General features: G+C 61.4%; 1 protein-coding gene across 8 annotated transcripts; it reads right to left on the bottom strand.

Moving 5' to 3' along the window:
- Nucleotides 1-112: 112 nt before the first annotated feature.
- OBSL1 (obscurin like cytoskeletal adaptor 1) lies at nucleotides 113-16,872 on the bottom strand. Of its 8 annotated transcripts, none has more exons than XM_062626357.1 (27): nucleotides 16,335-16,872; nucleotides 14,229-15,045; nucleotides 13,209-13,478; nucleotides 12,728-12,988; nucleotides 12,079-12,384; nucleotides 11,685-11,966; nucleotides 11,304-11,579; nucleotides 10,899-11,171; nucleotides 8,149-8,421; nucleotides 7,494-7,769; nucleotides 7,140-7,415; nucleotides 6,549-6,824; nucleotides 6,050-6,325; nucleotides 5,685-5,960; nucleotides 5,151-5,432; nucleotides 4,197-4,472; nucleotides 3,786-4,061; nucleotides 3,435-3,701; nucleotides 3,011-3,280; nucleotides 2,661-2,927; nucleotides 2,091-2,357; nucleotides 1,643-1,755; nucleotides 1,339-1,492; nucleotides 1,077-1,238; nucleotides 840-944; nucleotides 450-716; nucleotides 113-268 (listed from the first exon to the last, which is right to left on the bottom strand). In XM_062626357.1, the coding sequence occupies exons 1-27, from the start codon at nucleotides 16,683-16,685 to the stop codon at nucleotides 261-263; spliced, it is 7,203 nt and encodes a 2,400-aa protein (XP_062482341.1). In that variant the 5' UTR covers nucleotides 16,686-16,872; the 3' UTR covers nucleotides 113-260. The 8 variants fall into 8 exon arrangements, with proteins under 8 accessions (XP_062482341.1, XP_062482339.1, XP_062482340.1 ...); XM_062626355.1 differs by having other exon boundaries at nucleotides 14,229-15,297; nucleotides 16,335-16,871; XM_062626356.1 differs by having other exon boundaries at nucleotides 7,140-7,412; nucleotides 14,229-15,297; nucleotides 16,335-16,870.
- Between the last annotated feature and the right edge of the window lie 687 nt (nucleotides 16,873-17,559).

Below are 17,559 nucleotides of genomic sequence, written 5' to 3'. Positions count from 1 at the left end.
GGCAGGGGCAAGGGGACCCCAATGGCTGGGCTACCCAGGGATTCTGGGTGGGATGCAGTGCCATCACCCCTTATCCTAACAGAACCCAAGCTTGATGAGGTGGAAGAAGCCATGTCAGAAAAAAAACCACGCTGTTTAATGCAGAGCCCTGAGGCCAGAGTGGGCTGGGGACGGTATCCATTTGTCTGTACATCCTGGGGGAAGCATGACCCCATCTCCCAGCAATGGCATCTGTCTGTCTGTGTGCAGCATCCTGGCTCCTAGCTCCCTGTTGGGACAGTGGGAGTCAGAGCTGCAGCATGCCTGGAGCTGGTAGGGCACCTAAAAGGGGTGTCTCACGCAAGGGGAGCACAGGCTTCTGGTCCCATATCCAGCTTGCTCCCCCCACCCCAGTGCTCAGACCCTTGCAAGCAGTGGGCTGTGGGGACATGGCCCCTGGTGCCCCTCACCCTCCACAAGGAGCCGGGCAGTGGAGCGGTCATCAAAGGCATCGCAGGTGTAGGAGTCCTCGTCCTCAGGGCCCACGTGGTGGATGATAAGCGTGCGGTAGCAGTCCAGATTGCAGATCTCGTACTTGTCACCAGCAAAGATCTCAGTGTCCCCGCGGAGCCAGCGCACTCGGCCCCGGGCGTGGGACACGGTGCACTCCAGTGTCGCCTTGTGCCGCGCCAGCACCGTCTTGTCCCGCAGGGGCTTCACAATCCGGATGGGCAGTGCTGGCAGGTAGGGGGAAGCCACTGGCATTTAGGTACGCTCCTGTGTGAACCCCTTGAGCTGACCCTTGTGCACCCCAGCCTTGATGGTGGAGCCCAGCAAGCCCTTGCACTGCACACCAGTACCTTTCACCTGCAGATTGGCCTCCGAGACAGCTGTCCCAGCCACGAAGCGGATGAGTCCCTTGTCCTCAGGGCGTACACTGCAGAAGAGCAGGAAATGACGAGTCCCTGGGGAGGGAGAGGCAGACTCAAAGTGATGAAGATGGGTGCCCATGACAGGCAGGGGGCAGAAAACCCCTCTCCACCCAAACTCTCCTTGCTTGAGCCTCAAACCAGGTGTGGTGCCACCTGCACCCCCACCTTCTTGCCGTATCTTCACCGTGCTGGAGACCTTGATTTTCTCCCCGTCGTGGAACCACTCGCCCTTCACATCACCATGCGATGCCTCACAGTTGAAGACAGCGTTGTCACCCTCCTGCACCTGGGTGTCCTGCAGGTCCTGCACAATGCGGACCTGGCGCTCTGCAGGCAAAGAGCAGGGTGCCAGGGCAGCCAAGGGCAAGGGGGAGCAAGTGGTGCAGGGCTGGGGGTGCACAGGCCCCTGGGAGCTGGGTGGCTGTACCCTGGACGTGCAGTGTGGCGGAGGCACAGCAGTCACCCGCATCACAGGTGTAGGTGCCGGCATCGGCCAGCTCACAGTGGCTCAGCTGCAGGATGCGGCGCCGACCAGCAGAGTAGATGCGGCAATTGGGCCCTGGCCGCAGCTCCTGCCCATCCTGCTCAGGGACAGCATGTTCAGGATTGCAGGCAGGCAACATCCTGCTGCTTTGCCTCCTCCTCCCCTGCCCACATCCCCTGCAGGGAGTGGGGTGAAGCAGGGAGGGCACAGCCAGGCACTGCTGGAGATGATTAGGGTGAACCCTCACCTTGAACCACTTCACTTCCACGCTGGGGCGAGATAGCTCACACTCAAAGCTGGCAACCCCTGTCTCTGGTACTCCCAGGTCCCAAGGGACCCTCACCATAGTGACTGGAGGCTCTGAGAGGGGAAAACATAAGACAGAAAGGTTTGTTAAGGCAAAGACGCGGGCAGGGATGGGGAACTGTGCCTGGGGCATCCCAGCATAGGACAAAGGTGGCACTTCCTGTGGCACCACCATGAGCAAGCACTCTTCACTGGTGTCCCAGCTGGCTCTGGACCCAGACCCTGCTCAGGTCACATCTCCTCCCTGGGGACAGGGGGCCACCTCCAGGATGTGCCTGAAGTGGGCAGCTCAGCCCTGACATCTCTCCCAGGACAGAATGGCTGCAGGACAGGCAGTGTTGGTGCCACACGACCCCCCCCCCCCCCCCAAGCATGCCAAGGTGCCATACCCCGCACAAGTAGGCGAGCGCTGCAGCGCAGGCTATCAGCAGTGAAGCTGACAGTCCCTGAGTCCTCCAGCGACAGCCTCTCCAATGTCAGGCTGTGCCCACAGCCTGCGGTGCTGATCCGGCATGTGCTGCTGGGCTTCACCCGGATGCCATCCCGTGTCCAGACCCCAGGCACGCCGGGGTGGGACAGCTCCAGGTGGAAGGTGGCTGCCTCCTTCTCAAAGGTCTCCACGTCTGCCAGCGGTGTCTGGATCGACACCTTCCGAGCTGCAAGGGACCCATGTCTGCAAGCCAGGGGTGCAAGCTCCACCTCAGAGCCCCCAGTTCCCCAGTCTGTGCTTGCTGTAGTGATCCTCTAAATCCAGTCCTTTCTACCAAGTTCCCACCCTTGCCCATCCCTAATGCCCACACTCACCTCTCTGTTCAACCAAAATACTGTCTGATACTTGCTTCCAGACAAGTACCAGATCTGCCCCTCCACCCTGCAGTGAAGTTGCAGTGGGTGGGTGCCCTCCCCATTACCATCCTTATCCCCACCCCATCGAGTACCATCCCCAGCATGGTACTCACGCTCCACGCAGAGCTTGGCCTGGGTGCGGTCATGCAGGGTCTCGCAGCGGTAGGTGCCGCGGTCAGCAAGGCCAAGGCAGCGGATGGTGAGGGTGCGCCGGCACCCCACCTCCTGCAGCTGGTACTTGCTGCCCGGCTGGAGGAGGACACCATGCTTCAGCCACTGCACTTCGGCAGACTCATGGCTCACTTCCACCTCCAGGCACACATCGCCCTGCTCCTCCGCCACCACGTCCTGCAGCTTCTGCACGAACAGCACCTGCGCCTCTGCACGGCCCATGCACCACGTCAGCAGCAGCACCCCGGGACTGTACCCTGGGCTGTGCTGCAGCTGGCTCCTTCCCCCTCACCTTGCACACTCAGCCGGGCTGTGCTCACCAGCCCCTCGGCGTTGGCAGTCACAGTGCCTGCGTCACCCAGCTGGCACTGCCGGAGGTGGAGGCTGTGGCACAGCCCACTCCTTGTCACCAGCAGCCGCTCACCAGGGACCACAGGCTGGCCATTCAGCTGCCAGGCCACAGCCACATCCTCGGGGGACACCAGGCACTTGAAGGTGGCGTCCTCCCCTTCCAGCACCATCAGGCTCTGCAGCTCTGTGATTATCTCCACCACCCTGGGGACTACAGCCAGGGCATTGGGGCACAGCAATGGGGACCCTTCATCCTGCACAACTGCTGAGCATCCCCGCACCCTCCCTGCCATCACTGTGCTCCCTCATCACCCCCATAGCACAAGGGTCCCCAGGGTGGTAGCCAAGCTTCACGCACAGCTCACCCTGCACCGTCAGTGTTGCCAGTGTCTGGTCATCGTTGGACTCGCAGCAGTACTCGCCAGCATCCTCAGGCTCCACGTGGCTCAGCACCAGTGAGCGCTCTCGTCCCTCTGCCATTACCTGCCGGCGAGGGCTGGGTGCCAGCACCCGCCCGTCCTTCCTCCATACCACATCTCCCCGCGCCTTGCAGAGCTCACACCACAGCACAGCGCGCTCACCCTGCCGCACCCGCACGTCTGACAGCCCACGCAGGAACTTCACCAGCAGCTCTGCACAGCCAAACCCCCTGTGTCAGCTCCTGCTGTCACCAGGGGGGCGCCCCGGGGTACCCCCACTACCCTGTCACCGCTCACCTCGGACGCTCACTTCAAACTGCATCTGGTCATGGGAGGAGAGGCAGGTGTAGACGCCAGCATCCTCCTTGGCCATGTTGTGGAGGATGAGGCTGTGCACTCGGCCATCCCGCCGCAGCTCACAGCGCTCACTGGCCACTGCTGCCTGTTGCGGGCCCAGCCAGGTGACATCAGCTCGCTCCATGGAGGTGACAGCAGAGAGCACGGCACTGCCACCCTCCAGCACCAGTAGCTTCTCCCGCTCCTCCCGCTTGTTCACAAATAGCACAGGTGCCTCTGTGCCAGGGAAGCAACAGGCTCAGCTGTGACCCCGCTGGCAGCACCGGTGTGGGATGGTTGCACAAAGCATTCTGGTGTGGGGCAGGGACTATTCCTGCCCCCCGGCATGGGTGAGGAACACTCCAGTCTAACCTTTCACGTGCAGCATGAAATGCACCTCGTCGTCGCCGGCATCACAGAGGAAGATGCCAGTGTCGCCCAGTTCCGCTTGCTTGATGGTGAGGCTGCGTGCAGGGCCCTCACTGCATACCAGCAGCCGCCCACCTGATAGCAGTGTCTGTCCGTCCTTCTGCCACCGCACTGCTGCCGTCTCTGGGGACAGCCGGGCCACCAGTGTCACACTGTCCCCCTCCAGCACCTCCAGTGGGCTCTGTGCCTCCTCCTTGTTGACAATACGCACGGGCCGGGCTAGGGAGCACAGGGGCAAGGCAGGGCTCAGGGGTGTCCCTGTGGTGCAGGGCAGTGCAGGGATGGGACTGCTGCAAGCGGAGAGGTGGCAATGCCCACAGTAAGTCGTTATGGGGCAGGAGGGCTGTGGGGCTGATGGGGGTCATGGCGGCACCAGCTGGGGGTCCTGGTGGGGCAGGTGTGCAGGCTGTTGGGGGCTGTCAATTCAGGGGCTCCAGGCAGGGACGTGGCACAGCCCATCACTCCTACATCCCTCCCTGCAGAGGCAGCTCAGCTGCCAAGCTGGGTCCATTAATTTTGGGGTGTTCCCCATTCTGAGCGCCTGTGCCAGGCTCTCTCCCACTCTCCCAGCCCTCCATCTCCAGCTGATAAGAGTCCGGGCTGAGCTCAGCCGTTGGCAGTCGAAACAGAAGAAGCGGCGCCTGGGAGCTGGCCAAGGTTAAATTTAACCAGTCCCTGGCTGGGGGAGGAGGGAGAGACGTGTTTCGCCATGACCCTGACATGTCCCTTCCTGACCAGTGGCTCCTGCAGGGCTGTGGATGGGGCTCCAACCCTCCCCTGCCATGCTGCTGCCCTGGCCTCTGCCATCAGTGTGGTCACAGAGGTGTCTCTTCCCTTGTTGTGGCACAATCCCACCATGCTAAGTGTCCCCAAGGCACTGAGCTTCCACTGGCTCACCTGACACCTCCACGTTCATCACCATGCAGTCGCTGGCAGCGTCGCAGATGTAGCACCCCGAGTCACCAGGCTGTGCCCCACAGATGGTGAGCTGCCGCAGCACCCCATGGGCCTTGACCTGCACCCGCTCACCCGTCTGCACCTCCTGGCCATCCCGGAGCCAGCGCACAGTGGCATCAGGCTGGGAGAGCTTACAAGCCAGCACCAGGTCCTCCCCGGCCACCAGGCAGTGATGCTCCACGGCACCTGTGCTGCCCACAATGGTCACCGGTGGCTCTGGGACTGGAAAGACAGGCTGTCACCACAGGAGCAACAGCCTGTGCTGGGTGTTGCTATCTTTGGATCCTGTCCGGATGTCCTCTGGCTGCAGCTGGGCAGCACAAAGGTTTCTAGAGCCCCCGCTCCCTGCGTTCCCCCCACCAGCCTCCCTGTGTTCACTGCCACCGAGCTCAGCCCCACACCAGCCTGGTAGCAGCCAGGAAGTCACCTTGGGTCCCTGCCACACTGGCCACCCCTACGGGACCTCCTGCTCACCTTTCACAGTGACAAAGAAGATGATACTGTCATCCCCGGTGTCGCAGAGATACTCCCCTGCATCCCTGCCCGTGGCACCCAGGACAATGAGGGAGCGTCGTGCCCCGTCCTCCTCCAGCCGCACACGTCCTGTGTCCTGCAGCTTCTCCCCATCCTTGTACCACTTCACCTCCGCATGGGCGTGTGAGAGGTGCACCTCCAGCACCAGGTCCTCCATGGCCCGGCAATGCCGTTGGGTTGGTAGTGTATCCCTCTCCAGGATCCTGACCTGTGGGTCTGCAGTGCCCAACATCATCAAAGCAGAGGGCTCCAGAGTCTGTGCACCCAGCACCCTCCACCAGGCTCTCCCCCAGCCTCTTGCTCACCTAACACTTGGACAGTGAAGGTCACTGTGTCATCAGTGGCATCGCAGATGTATTTTCCAGAGTGCTCAGCCTGAGCCACAGGGATGAGCAGGCGGCGATGGGCACCCTCCTCCTCCAGGACCAGGCTGCCTCCAGCCTCTAGCCTGACACCCTCCTTGGCCCAGGTCACATGTGCATCCGCACGGGATAGCTCACAGCCCAGTGTCACTGTCTCTCCCTGGGACACCGTCACAACAGGGATGGGTCTGAGGGGCTGCAGGATTCTCACTGGTGGCTCTGCAAAGATGGTGTGGCTGTGATGCAAAGCAGTGTGGGGACAAGGTGGCCCTAGGGACACTTTTGCTGCCACCCCCAGGCAAGCATTCATGCTGGGTGGCCTAGGGAGTGGCCACCCACCAGCTTCATCACCACAGAGCAGCCAGTCCCCCTCTGCCATGCTGGGAAAGACCCTGTGGCCAGAGTCCTACCAGTGCCTCCCTGCTCCCAGGTCCCCACTGACCTGACACTTTGACATCAAAGGAGATGGCCTCATCCTTGCTCTCACAGATGTACTCTCCCGTGTCCTCCACGCTGCTCCTGGGGATGAAGAGGCAGCGCCAGGCCCCCTCCACCACCAGCAGCAGGTTATCAGTCTCGTCCACCTCCAGCCCATCCTTGAACCATCGCACGGGAGCATCTGGCACAGAAAGCTCACACCGTAGCTCCACACGCTCCAGTGGCTGCACCAGGAGCTCCAGCGAGCGCTGCAAGGGCTGCAGGATCCTCACTGGGGGCTCTGCCGGGGATGTGGAGGAAGGGTGTGAGAACCTGCTGGTTCTGCTGTCCCTACTTACCGCCACTTGTGTCTCTGTAGAGCTGAGGGGGTGCTACAGCCTCCCACCCCGGTGCAAAGGGGCAGGAGCTGTCTGAGGACACAGTGGGCCCACAGTGCAAACCCATCACAGCTGAAGGGGGGCACCCACCAGTCCCTGGGTAAGGCAGCTGCACCCCACCCTCTGCGATGCTGAGGGCAGGGAGCAGGGCTGCGACCCCACAGCACAGAGCCAGGGCAGTGTTGCCCTCACCAGGACATCCCTGCTGTGCCACCAACCTGCCACTGAGACGTGGTAGGAAACAGATGCATCCCCAGCATCGCAGATGAAGTCCCCCATGTCCTGTGGCTGGGCACTGGGCAGCACAAGCCGGCAAAGCTGCCCCTCCTGCTTCAGCACCAGGTTCTCGCCTGCCTCCACCTCCTCCCCATCCTTGTACCAGTGCACCAGGACCCCCGGGCGGGAAAGCCTGCACCACAGTTCCACACACTGCCCTGCCATGTAGGCATGGGGGACATCCTTGTTGGAGCTGACGATCCTCACTGGTGCTTCTGCTGGGAGACACATGGAGGGGCTCAGCCATGGTGCTGTGTGAACCCCACGTGAGAACAGGCACTCCCCAGGCAGCTCACCTCTCACAGTCACCCTGAAGCTGGCAGCATCATCCCCAGCATTGCAGGTGTACATCCCTGAGTCGGACGGCACGGCTGTGGAGATGTGCAGCCTCTGCAAGCACCCCTCTGAGTGAATGGCCAGGACGTCGGTTGGGAGCACAGCCTTGCCATCCTTCAGCCAGTGGACAGGGGCTTCTGGGGGGGACACCTGGCATTCCAGCAGCACAGGTAGCCCTGCCAGCACCTCCTGCAGCTGCTGTGCCTCGGGCACTGGGGCAATGCAAACCTGCATAGCTAAGAGGACCAAGACCTTGTGCCACATGGCCTCCATCCTACCTGTCCCAGGGCTGGTGGCCAGTGTGATGCCAGCCCTGCAGCACTGGTAGCTGAAAGGTGAGGGAGCACCAGGGCTGGGGTGTGAAGTGGCATAACCCATGGGCAGGCAGCATGGCTGTGCCCTGGTGTGGGGATAGGCAGGGTTCCAGGAGACAGAGCAGCTGACCAGCCCCTTGACCATATCCCCCTCCACCCCAAGGGCACTGGCAAGGAGCTGCTCACAAGGAGGTGAGGGACAGATAAGATGCTACAGCCACTGGAGGGACAGTAGTGTGAGCAGAGGGTGCTGGGGCAGAAGGAGAAGGGGGAAAGGGCCGTAGCTGTGCATGACACCCACCTGCCACAGTGATGGTGTAGAAGACAGAGTCCCCGCCGGCATCACAGACGAACTCCCCCGTGTCCTGTGGCTGGGCACTGGGCAGCACAAGCCGGCACAGCGGCCCCTCCTGCTCCAGCACCAAGTTCTCACCTGCCTCCACCTCCTCCCCGTCCTTGTACCAGTGCACCAGGGCTGCTGGGCAGGACAGCTGGCACCACAGCTCCACACGCTGCCCAGCCATGTAGGCATGGGGGGCCTCCTCATTGGAGCTGATGATCTTCACTGATGCTGCTGCCAGGGAGAGACGTGCGGCTCAGCCAGGACGTAAAGGCCAGAGGCAGTGGTGCTGGCAGTCCCAGCCCTGTGTGGTGTGATCCCTTTACCAGCTCATTGCCTTTAAAGCCACAAGGCACCACCTCATTCATAGCACAAGCAGCTGGGCTGCCCTGACTGGGGCTCCCTCTTCACCCATCACAGCCAGGAGGAGCACAGAGCTTTCAGCTGGCTGTAAATCTTTGCTATGCCCTCGCTGTCATGTTACCTGACCTGCTCTGCCCTGGGACAGAGCTGAGGGATGGGAAGAGAGTATGCAGGTAGGCAAACACCTTGTTAGCAAGCCCCAACACTGCTACTTGCAATCTATGGTGCTAGCACCAGCCCCTGTGATGCCATACCAGGGGGACCCACCCCTCTGCCTGTTTCCCTGTTTTGGAGGCTAACAGGTTCCACCTTCTGTCTCAGCTCAGCCTTGGCATTTGCTGACTGCAGCACCGACATGTTGCTTGCATCCAGCAGCCCCATCCTTCCACCTCACTAGGACGCAGGACCCCATGCCAGATCACAGTGCTCACTAAATGCCACCATTACTGGGTTGCACAAAAAATGTGTGCCATTGCTCACATCTCCAAGCTGTCTTGAGCTGGATCTCTAAAGGCAGAGGGGTTCCCAGCACAAGTTCTAGGTGACCAGCCCGCCTCTCTCCTGGGAGATGGCCGGGATGTGGCCTCTGCCTGCAGCAGCCAACACTACACGGCCACATGTGTTGTAGCGGGCTGTAGCTGTCCTGGACTCTACTCTGGCGCTCAGCCAGCCTGTGACCTTGAGTTGGCACAGGGCACACTTGACGCATAGCAGACAAATTGGTTGAGCACCAATTGATTGAGCACCACAAATTGGTTGAGCACCAATTTGCCCTTCTCACGGCCCACAGCTGCCTGCCGTGCTGGGTGTCCAGGCTGCAAACTTCCCAGCCAGTTTCCAGCCGCGATGCCCAGGCTCAGCAGAGCACTGCAACCCTGCAGTGCACAACCGGCACAGCGCCAGTGTGCAGCATTCAACCTGCACCGTGCTGAGCCTGCATCCGCCTGGCTCCCTGATCAAACGCTCAGCAGCTGCTTGTGCCCCTGGGCCTGCTAAAAGCAATCACATCACTGAAGTTCTGCTGGAGATGTTGGACGGCACCGAAGCAAGGAAGGGGCAACGTGCCAGCCCTCAGCAGGCAGTGCTGCTCCAGTCCCACCGCCAGCTCTGAGGCAGCCCCAGTGCTTTGGCAGCTGCTAGAAGACCCAGAGGCACATAGGGGTAGCCAGGCTGGAGGCAGCAGCTGGTGGGGGATAGGTGGGATGCCTCGGGGAAACCCAAGCGTGCCACAGCAGTGCTGACAGCAGCAGCCAGCACAGTGCACATGCCAGAGAGTTGCCAGCCTGAGGCTCCTGGCACCCACCCCCAGCCCTGCCAGTGACACTGATGGCCAAATACTGATCAAACCAAGCCAGCCTCTCTAAGAACCTTCTGCCCAAGTAATACAAAGCTGCTCAGCCAAACAGCTGAGCTTCAGCAGATGGTGCTCCCCCCTCCCAGCTGACGGAAGCCAAGCTCTCCATGACACGCACCACCACAGGGCAGATGATGCCTCCTGCCTCTGCCCAAAGCCCACACCGCCTGTCTGGCAGTGGTGATTTTGCCTTTATCACAGTAAATAACGTCCCTTCTTTACCCTCCCACCAGTCACCACTTCACTGACTCTTCCAGAATCTCTTGTCGGCCATCCTATCTTCATGCCATCCTCTGATATCAGTTTGGCCCTTTGCCACATATTAGCACCGTGGAGAGCCTTTACCACCATGGTCACAGAAGGTTTTAACTGGGCTTTAAGTCTGCCCTGGTTGCCTTCCTGTGGTTGTGGAACTGTGGGTTTTGGAGCCAGAGATGAGAAGTCTTTCACTCACTTTCAGCTTTCATTGTCCTCTGCCTCCCTGCTTCTCTGTGGCTGGGGCAGTCACTGCGGAAGCCACCCCCTGCTCGCACCCAGCAACCACCACCCAATGTTCAGTACCCAGGCAACTGCTGATTTTCAGGTCAGCAATTAACACTGTCCATCAGAGAGATGTCAGACAGCAAGTCACCCCACGCCAAGTGCCAATCCCATGATATTTAGGACCTCAAAGGAGGATTTGGTTACTGGCTGTGGCAGAAGTCCAGCAAACACACTGGCATGGAGGTGCCGGTGCCCTTGGGTGCTTGAGAACTTCTGACTGTCAGAGTGAGCTGTCCCCTTTGACAGTCAGTCTGTGTGGCTTTATGCATCAGAGCTGCTGCAAAGACCCTGAGTGACCTGAAGCTGATAACCTGGCAAGAGTGTCTCTGATGAGACTCCCCAGAGCAGCAAATGACAGGAACACTGAGAGGAACACATGCTGTGGCACCCTGCAACGCCAAAGAAAGTGCCCCAAGATGTTACCCTGCCAGCCCTCCTGCATCACACCCACCTGCCACGGTGACGGTGTAGAAGACAGAGTCCCCGCCAGCATCGCAGACGAACTCCCCCGTGTCCTGTGGCTGGGCACTGGGCAGCACAAGCCGGCACAATGGCCCCTCCTGCTCCAGCACCAGGTTCTCGCCTGCCTCCACCTCCTCCCCGTCCTTGTACCAGTGCACCAGGGCTGCTGGGCGGGACAGCTGGCACCACAGCTCCACACGCTGCCCGATCATGTAGGCATGGGGGGCATCCTCGTTGGAGCTGACAATCTTCACTGGTGCTGCTGCCAGGGATGACACAGGGCTCAGCATGGGCACCTAACAGCAGCTTTCAGCTCCATCATGGGGGCAAGACGAGGGGCAGGAGCACTGTCAGGAGGTGGAGCCCAGGCTCCCGCACACAGCCTCCAGCTCACCAGTCACGGTCACCACAAAGCTCATGGAATCATCCCCAGCATCACAGGTGTACACGCCGGTGTCCGAGGGACCCGCTGAGCGGAGCAGCAGCCTCCGCACACAGCCCTCTGCCTGTACTGCGATAATGTCATCCAGGGGCACGGCCTCACCATCCTTCAACCAGCCAACAGGAGCATCAGGGGGGGACACCTGGCACTCCAGAAGCACTGGCAGCCCTGTCAGCACCTCCCGGAGCCGCTCAGCCTCGGGCACTGGCGCGATGCGGACCTGCGGGGCTGAGAGACAAGACAAAGGGATAAGAAGCATCCTCACATCCTCCAGCATGAGAGTTGCTGGTGCTCTTCTCCCAGCAGGACCCCCAGGGTGAGCACCCTGCTCACCTTGCACATGCAATGTGGCCGAGTCCCGCACACTGCCGGACACAAAGGTGACCTGAGCCCCGCTGTCAGCCTGCTGCACTCCCCGGATCATCAGCGAGTGCTCCATCCCGTGGCACCGCACACTGCACCGGCTGCCTGCCTCCTCCTTCTCCTCGCACAGCCTGGTACCGTTGAGGAACCAGGTGCCTTGCACTGCAGCTGACAGCTCCAGGGAGAACCACACATCCTCACCGTCCCTCACCCGTGCATCCTGCAGACCCCTCTCCAAGCGAGCTGCAGGGGCTGAGCACAGCCAGACTCAGCACTGGCCAGCAGCATGCTATGGCACAACAACCTGGCTGGCCCTTGGGGAAAGCTAGCCCCCAGGTGGGAGTCCTTGGCTTGGCATCCTCACCGAGATGCACGGAGCCAGGGAACTCCACAGGGCTGCTCCTGCCGTGCTCGTTGGCAGCACAGATGCGGAAGCAGTAGTCAGCCTCGCGGGGTACGCTGTTGCCCAGCACCCGCACGCAGCTGGGCAGGTCGGTGGCAAGGCACTGCACCCACTCGCCTCCCAGTGCCTCCCGACGCTCCAGCAGGTAGCGACTGGGGGCACGAAGGTGGGCATCAGGTGCAGGGCACCAAGTCAGCAGGGCTGTGTTGCTCTCCACCACACTCATCTCAGCTGCCACCGGTGCGCTTGGGGGGTCACGCTTCACACCTGCAAGTCACAGCCCTCATTGCCTGTTTGGGGACAGCAGTAAGGCTCCGGGTGGGGTGTCAGAAGGGCTGAGTGGGGCTATATAGTGTGTTTCTCTGGGGATCCTCCCTCTGATGGAGAGGATGGTCTTGCTCCCATGTGGCGCAGTGCTGGTTATAGGGGTTTGTGAGTGCCCTGGAGGGCTGGGGCCTTGGACCCTGCTAAAATACTGTTTCCCCAAAAAGCCGTCACAGTGTCATGTCCCCACCACACTGGGTGCCCATACCCACCTCTCCTCCACATCAACCCTTTCCATGAATGGGCAGAATGGTGGACGTAGGAACCCACCAAGCCTGGGGCTTACACTTGACCCGGAGCTGGGAGGATGTCTGTGACTCTCCGACAGAGAAGGAGATGATGCCCGCGTCCTGGCGGGTGACGTGCACCAGTACCAGGAGGTGCGTCCTGCCAAAGCTCTTCAGCACGGTGCAGGGGGACTCCCGCAGCTGCAGCCCATCCCGCCGCCAGCAGGTCCTCTCCACCACCTCACGTGTCTCCACACAGAAAACTGCATTCTCCCCCTCCATCACGTCCAGCTTCCGTGGCAGCCGCTTCACGATCACCCCTATGGGAAGAGATGCATAAAGGCTTGGGGAGGGATGCTGAGGAACATCCCTGGGGAGGAAGGGCTCCCCAGGGTGGGAGAGAAAATGAGGTTGAGGAGCAGCAGCAGCAGCAGGCACCATGGCCAAATGGAGGGAAGGGGAAAGTGGGGGGCAGTGGGGACCCTGGCAAGGAGAGAGACAGGAAAATAAAGCCATGCCACAAGGCAAGCTGATCCCCACCTTGGACAGAGACCTCAGCAATGCTGCGCCCTTTGTCCTTCATCTGGCAGAGGTAGATTCCATCATCATCAGTGCGGGCATCACGGATGGTCAGACGCCGCACCACACCTTGCTCCTCCATCACATACTTGTGGCTGGGCTGCAGCTCCCTGTCCTCCAGGTACCAGGTGGTGGGGATGGTCTCCAGTGGCACCTGGCACTCCAGCACAGCATCCTCCCGCTCCACCACCTCCACATCCGCCAGCTGCACCTGGAACTGCAGCCGGTGCTCTGCCGCCAGGAGAGATGGGTGCTGAGGGTGCGCAGGGTATGGCACCCACCAGCAGCCCTGTGCTCAGTGTTTTCCAGCTCACACAGAGCACCAAGGCCTCGGCCCTTCTCTGCTCTCCTCCTCTTTGGCCTGTATGGGATGGACACTGGACCAAGAAGCACATCCCCCAGAGAGAGAGGAATGAGGGAATGGGCTGGGGAGACCCAGTGGTGCCACCAGCATCTCAGCAGGGACTTTCTGGGGACGCAGGAGCATGTATGCCAGCATACTGTAGCAGGCATCTCAGCGGAGCGCAGCAGTAGAGATGGCAGGGGATGCACCAGGAGCCGGGTTACCACAGCCGTAGGCTGTTCGCAGCTGCTAGGGCAGCTCCAGGGGCTGGGGCTGCTGCCAGCTCAGACACTTGGAGTTGTGCCCTGCAGGGCTGCCCGCCAAAACCACTCAGCACTTCCAGGGGAATTTGTCACCAAGGCACTATCCCCACCACCCCGCTCGTGGCTGGACAGCCGCAGCTCTCCAGAAATGCCACCTCTGTTTGCAAGGAGAGAGGCACAAGGGGAACACACCACATGGGAGCCTAGCATCCACTGCTTCCAGCCCGCAGTTCCCTGGGGAGGAGTCTGGGGTGACCCCAGCTGCATGGGGCAGGGGAGAGCCCAGGGTTGCTGGGCTCACACTCAGGTGCATCCCTGCCAGGTGAAAAGCCCTGGACCACCCCAGCATCCAGCAACTCTTGGGTGATCACCTACCTTTCACCTGGAGCTGCACTGCACTGAGGGTCTGGCCGGCAGTGTTGGATGCGGTGCAAACATACAGCCCCTGGTCCTGGGGTTTGCAGTACAGCACCTTGAGGATGAAGTAGCCCTCCCGGTCCTCATAGATGAGATGCCTTCGGCCAGGGGTGAGGGACTCACCGTCCTTCTGCCAGATGATCTCTGGCTTGGGCTTGCCAGTAACATAGCAGCGAAACTTGGCATGCTTCCCTGCACTCACGGTGAATGCCTTAGCCCCTGGCACCCTGGCTGGGACCATGCCATTGGGCACCCATGTCTCTGGTCTCATGCACTGTCCTGCTGCATGCTGCCGCTGCTGCTGCTCTCCCAGCATCTCAGGGCCATTACCAGGAGAGCCATTGGGGAGCCTGTCTGGCAGTGCCTGGGCTTCCACCAGGAGCACAGCAGCTGCCAGGGCCTCCCGGGAGCCGCTGCGTGCCCTGCACAAGTACACCCCCCCATCTGGGGGCCGCGCACCAAACAGCTTCAAGAAGTGCCAGTCCTCCGGCTCCTGCCCCACTGCGAAGTGGCTGCTCTCAAAGAGGTCAGACAGCTTGTGACCATCTTTCTCCCACTGCACCACTGGGCATGGCTGCCCAGACACCCTGCAGGTGAACATCACGTCCTCTCCCCGGCATGCACGTATGGACGAGGGGGCAACAAGGAAGGCAGGTGCTTCACTGTCCAAGCATTCCTCCTCCTCTCCGGGCTCTCCCACCTCCACCTTGAGTGTGGCAGCAGCATAGGTCTCGCCAATGCTGTTCTTGGCCTTGCACACATAAAGCCCACTGTCCTGGGGAGTGGCACGGGACACCAGCAGACTGTACAGGTCCCCCTTGGCCTCCACATGAAAGCGGCCTGAGGGCTCAATTGGGATCTTGTCCTTCTCCCAGAGGATGCTTGGCCGGGGGTCGCCTGTGATCTGGCAGCTCAGGACTGCATCGGTGCCACTTTGCACCATGAAGGCACGTGGGTAGGCCAGGAACCTGGGGGCTCCCTCAAACCCCTCCATCACCACCTCCTCAGCGTCACTGCAGGCAGCTGGCTGGAGCAGCAGTGTGGATCATTAGCCTGGGGGGGATGCACAGACCGACCATGGTGAGGGGCTCGGGCTTCAGTACTGGAGCACTGTAGAGCACCAGCAGGAAGGACCTGTGCCTGGTCGCATGAGCATGACACTCTCTCCGAGCACCCCAGACCCCCGGATATCCTCCTGTCTCATCCCAAATCGCCCATCCCCCATCCCAGTCCAATGGAAGCGGTGACAAAAAGGCAGATCTTAGCACCCTGAGGGGCCAGGGCACCCACAGCCTGCCCCACGGTGGCAGAAGGGACCCCAGCTCCGGACACAAGCAGCTGCTTGCGGGTGCTGGGGAGGGGTAACGGCGGAGGCAGGACGGCTCCAGCCCGCCCCTTCCCCACCCGCGGGGCATTCCTGCAGTATCGGGTGGTGGCAGAGCCGCATTCCTGCAGCATCTGGGCTGGCTCCGCAGCCAGGTGCTGATACGGGGCGGCCGCGGGTGGGCGGGCGGCACCCGGCCGGACCTGGGCTCGGAGGGGTCACCCCGCAGGGCCCTGCGGGGGGGAAAGTGAGGCTCCTCCTGGAGCAGATCCCCCTCCAGATCTGTAGGATCCTGCCCTTGGGTATGGAAAAGGCACGGCTGGAGATCATCAGCCCCAGGGTGAGAGGGAAGGCTGGGGAGCACCACCCCAGCACTGCGGGTAACTGCTCAGCGTCACGGGCAGAGGCAGGCAGGGTGTTCCGTGCCTCCCTTGGGCGAGTGCACCCCGACCTCTGCCCGCAGCACGGCCCAGGCTGGGGCAGGGGCGTCTCTGCCTCTCTCAGGCAGGGGGAATAGAAACTAAAATGATCCCTGAATTAGCCAGAGGGGACGGTAGCACAGGGCTGACTCCCAAGGAGTGGTAAGGACCAGGGCCATCCCCTGGCACACGGTCCCTGACCCCATGGCAGCTCGTGCAGACACTCACAGCCCTGATGGCTTGGCCACCCCACTTGGTCCCTTCCCTGATCACCCTTCCCCACACAGCCCCACAGCCCAGTCCCCTGCCCCACACACGCACCTCACTTTGCTGTCTCTGCCAGTGTCTCCCAGTGCCAGCACTGAGCTCGTGCTGCTTCCCCCAGCTCTGCTCCTTGGTGTCAGCACACAGGGACCAAACGTTACAAACGCCTGCAGCTGCTGTCCCCAAAAATACTCTCTGATGACATGCTGGGTTGATAAGACTGAGCCTGCTCCATTCAGAGCCTCGCTGGGGCAGGGCTGGCCTACCTATGTATAGCAGCCCAGCAGGAGCACCCGGCCTCCAGAGATCAGGGGCGCCATAAACACAGTGGTGCCTCGGTGCTGGGTCAGTCTGAGGCAGGAGGCAATGTGCTGTGTAGTGCGTGGCATGGTGTGGGGCGCGGGGCATGGGACACCAGGCTGCAGTGGGATGGAAGATGCCATGCAGGACGTGCTGAGTGGGGTGGGTGGGGCATACCACACTGGATGCTGCATGAGATACCAGGCTGCAGGAGAGGAATGTGCCTTACGAGAGGTGCTATGCAGGATGCGAGGCTGCAGGAGGAGTGGAGGGGGTGCAGAGGATGCCCACCACCTCACAGGGCAGGAAGGGATGCTGGATGTGGGATGCACCACAGGCAGCAGCGGGAGGAAGGGCAGGACTTGCTGTGTCCTCTTACAGCCTGTGTCCCTCCTGCAGCTCCCACCCCAGGAGCCAGCCCGCGGCTGGCCAGCCCAAACAGCACTCCAGAGTCCTTCTCTTGGCACTGCTGTGGGGTCTCCAGCAGGCCTGGCTCTGCCTCATCTCCTCCTCCCCATGAAGCTGTTGCATCCTTCCCCAGGCAGTGTTGGGACCTCTTGCCATCCCTCCTGCTTCATGTCCCCAGGAACTTGCCTGCCTTCAGGCTGCCCTGTAGATGCCACAGCCCTTCCCCCACACTGTCCTTAGGGCCCTATCCTCACATCCCCACTGCCCTGTGAGCCTGGGGTGTCCCAGCCATCCCTGGCAAGGGTTGCCCAGCCCGCCACCCCTAACATGCCCTCTCTGGCCAGGGCCTCGCAGGGCTCTGTACCCCACCAAGCCCTTGCCCAGACATCCTTGCTGGGTACAACCACTGCTACCTCCCACTCTTGCCTAAGAAGCTCCAAATCTGCAGCTCCTCCACCATGGGCAGCACCCAGCACCAGCAATGCTTGCCCAGGATGCCCCCTCCACCCATACCAGTGCAGGAAAGCCTTCCCTGCAGCACCCAGCCCACAACCTGGACTCTCCCGCCCCACAC

This window comes from Pezoporus occidentalis, unplaced genomic scaffold, assembly GCF_034315485.1.
Source record: "Pezoporus occidentalis ecotype Australia unplaced genomic scaffold, CSIRO_AGI_Poc_V1 ctg291, whole genome shotgun sequence".
Lineage (NCBI taxonomy): Eukaryota > Metazoa > Chordata > Aves > Psittaciformes > Psittacidae > Pezoporus > Pezoporus occidentalis.
The sequence above is the reverse complement of the archived record's forward strand: the minus strand, read 5'-3'. Positions and strand labels throughout refer to the sequence as shown.

Bases quoted from the DNA above. Each gene is read 5' to 3' on its own strand.
- OBSL1 (XM_062626355.1), bottom strand. From the start codon at position 16,685: ATGCCCCGCGCCCCACACCATGCCACGCACTACACAGCACATTGCCTC. The intron at 15,298-16,334 runs GTGCGTGTGTGG...CTGCTGCTCCAG, and splicing joins GGCAGAGACAGCAAAGTGAG to CCAGCTGCCTGCAGTGACGC. The intron at 4,473-5,150 runs GTGAGCCAGTGG...TGTGCTCCCTAG, and splicing joins GATGAACGTGGAGGTGTCAG to CCCGGCCCGTGCGTATTGTC.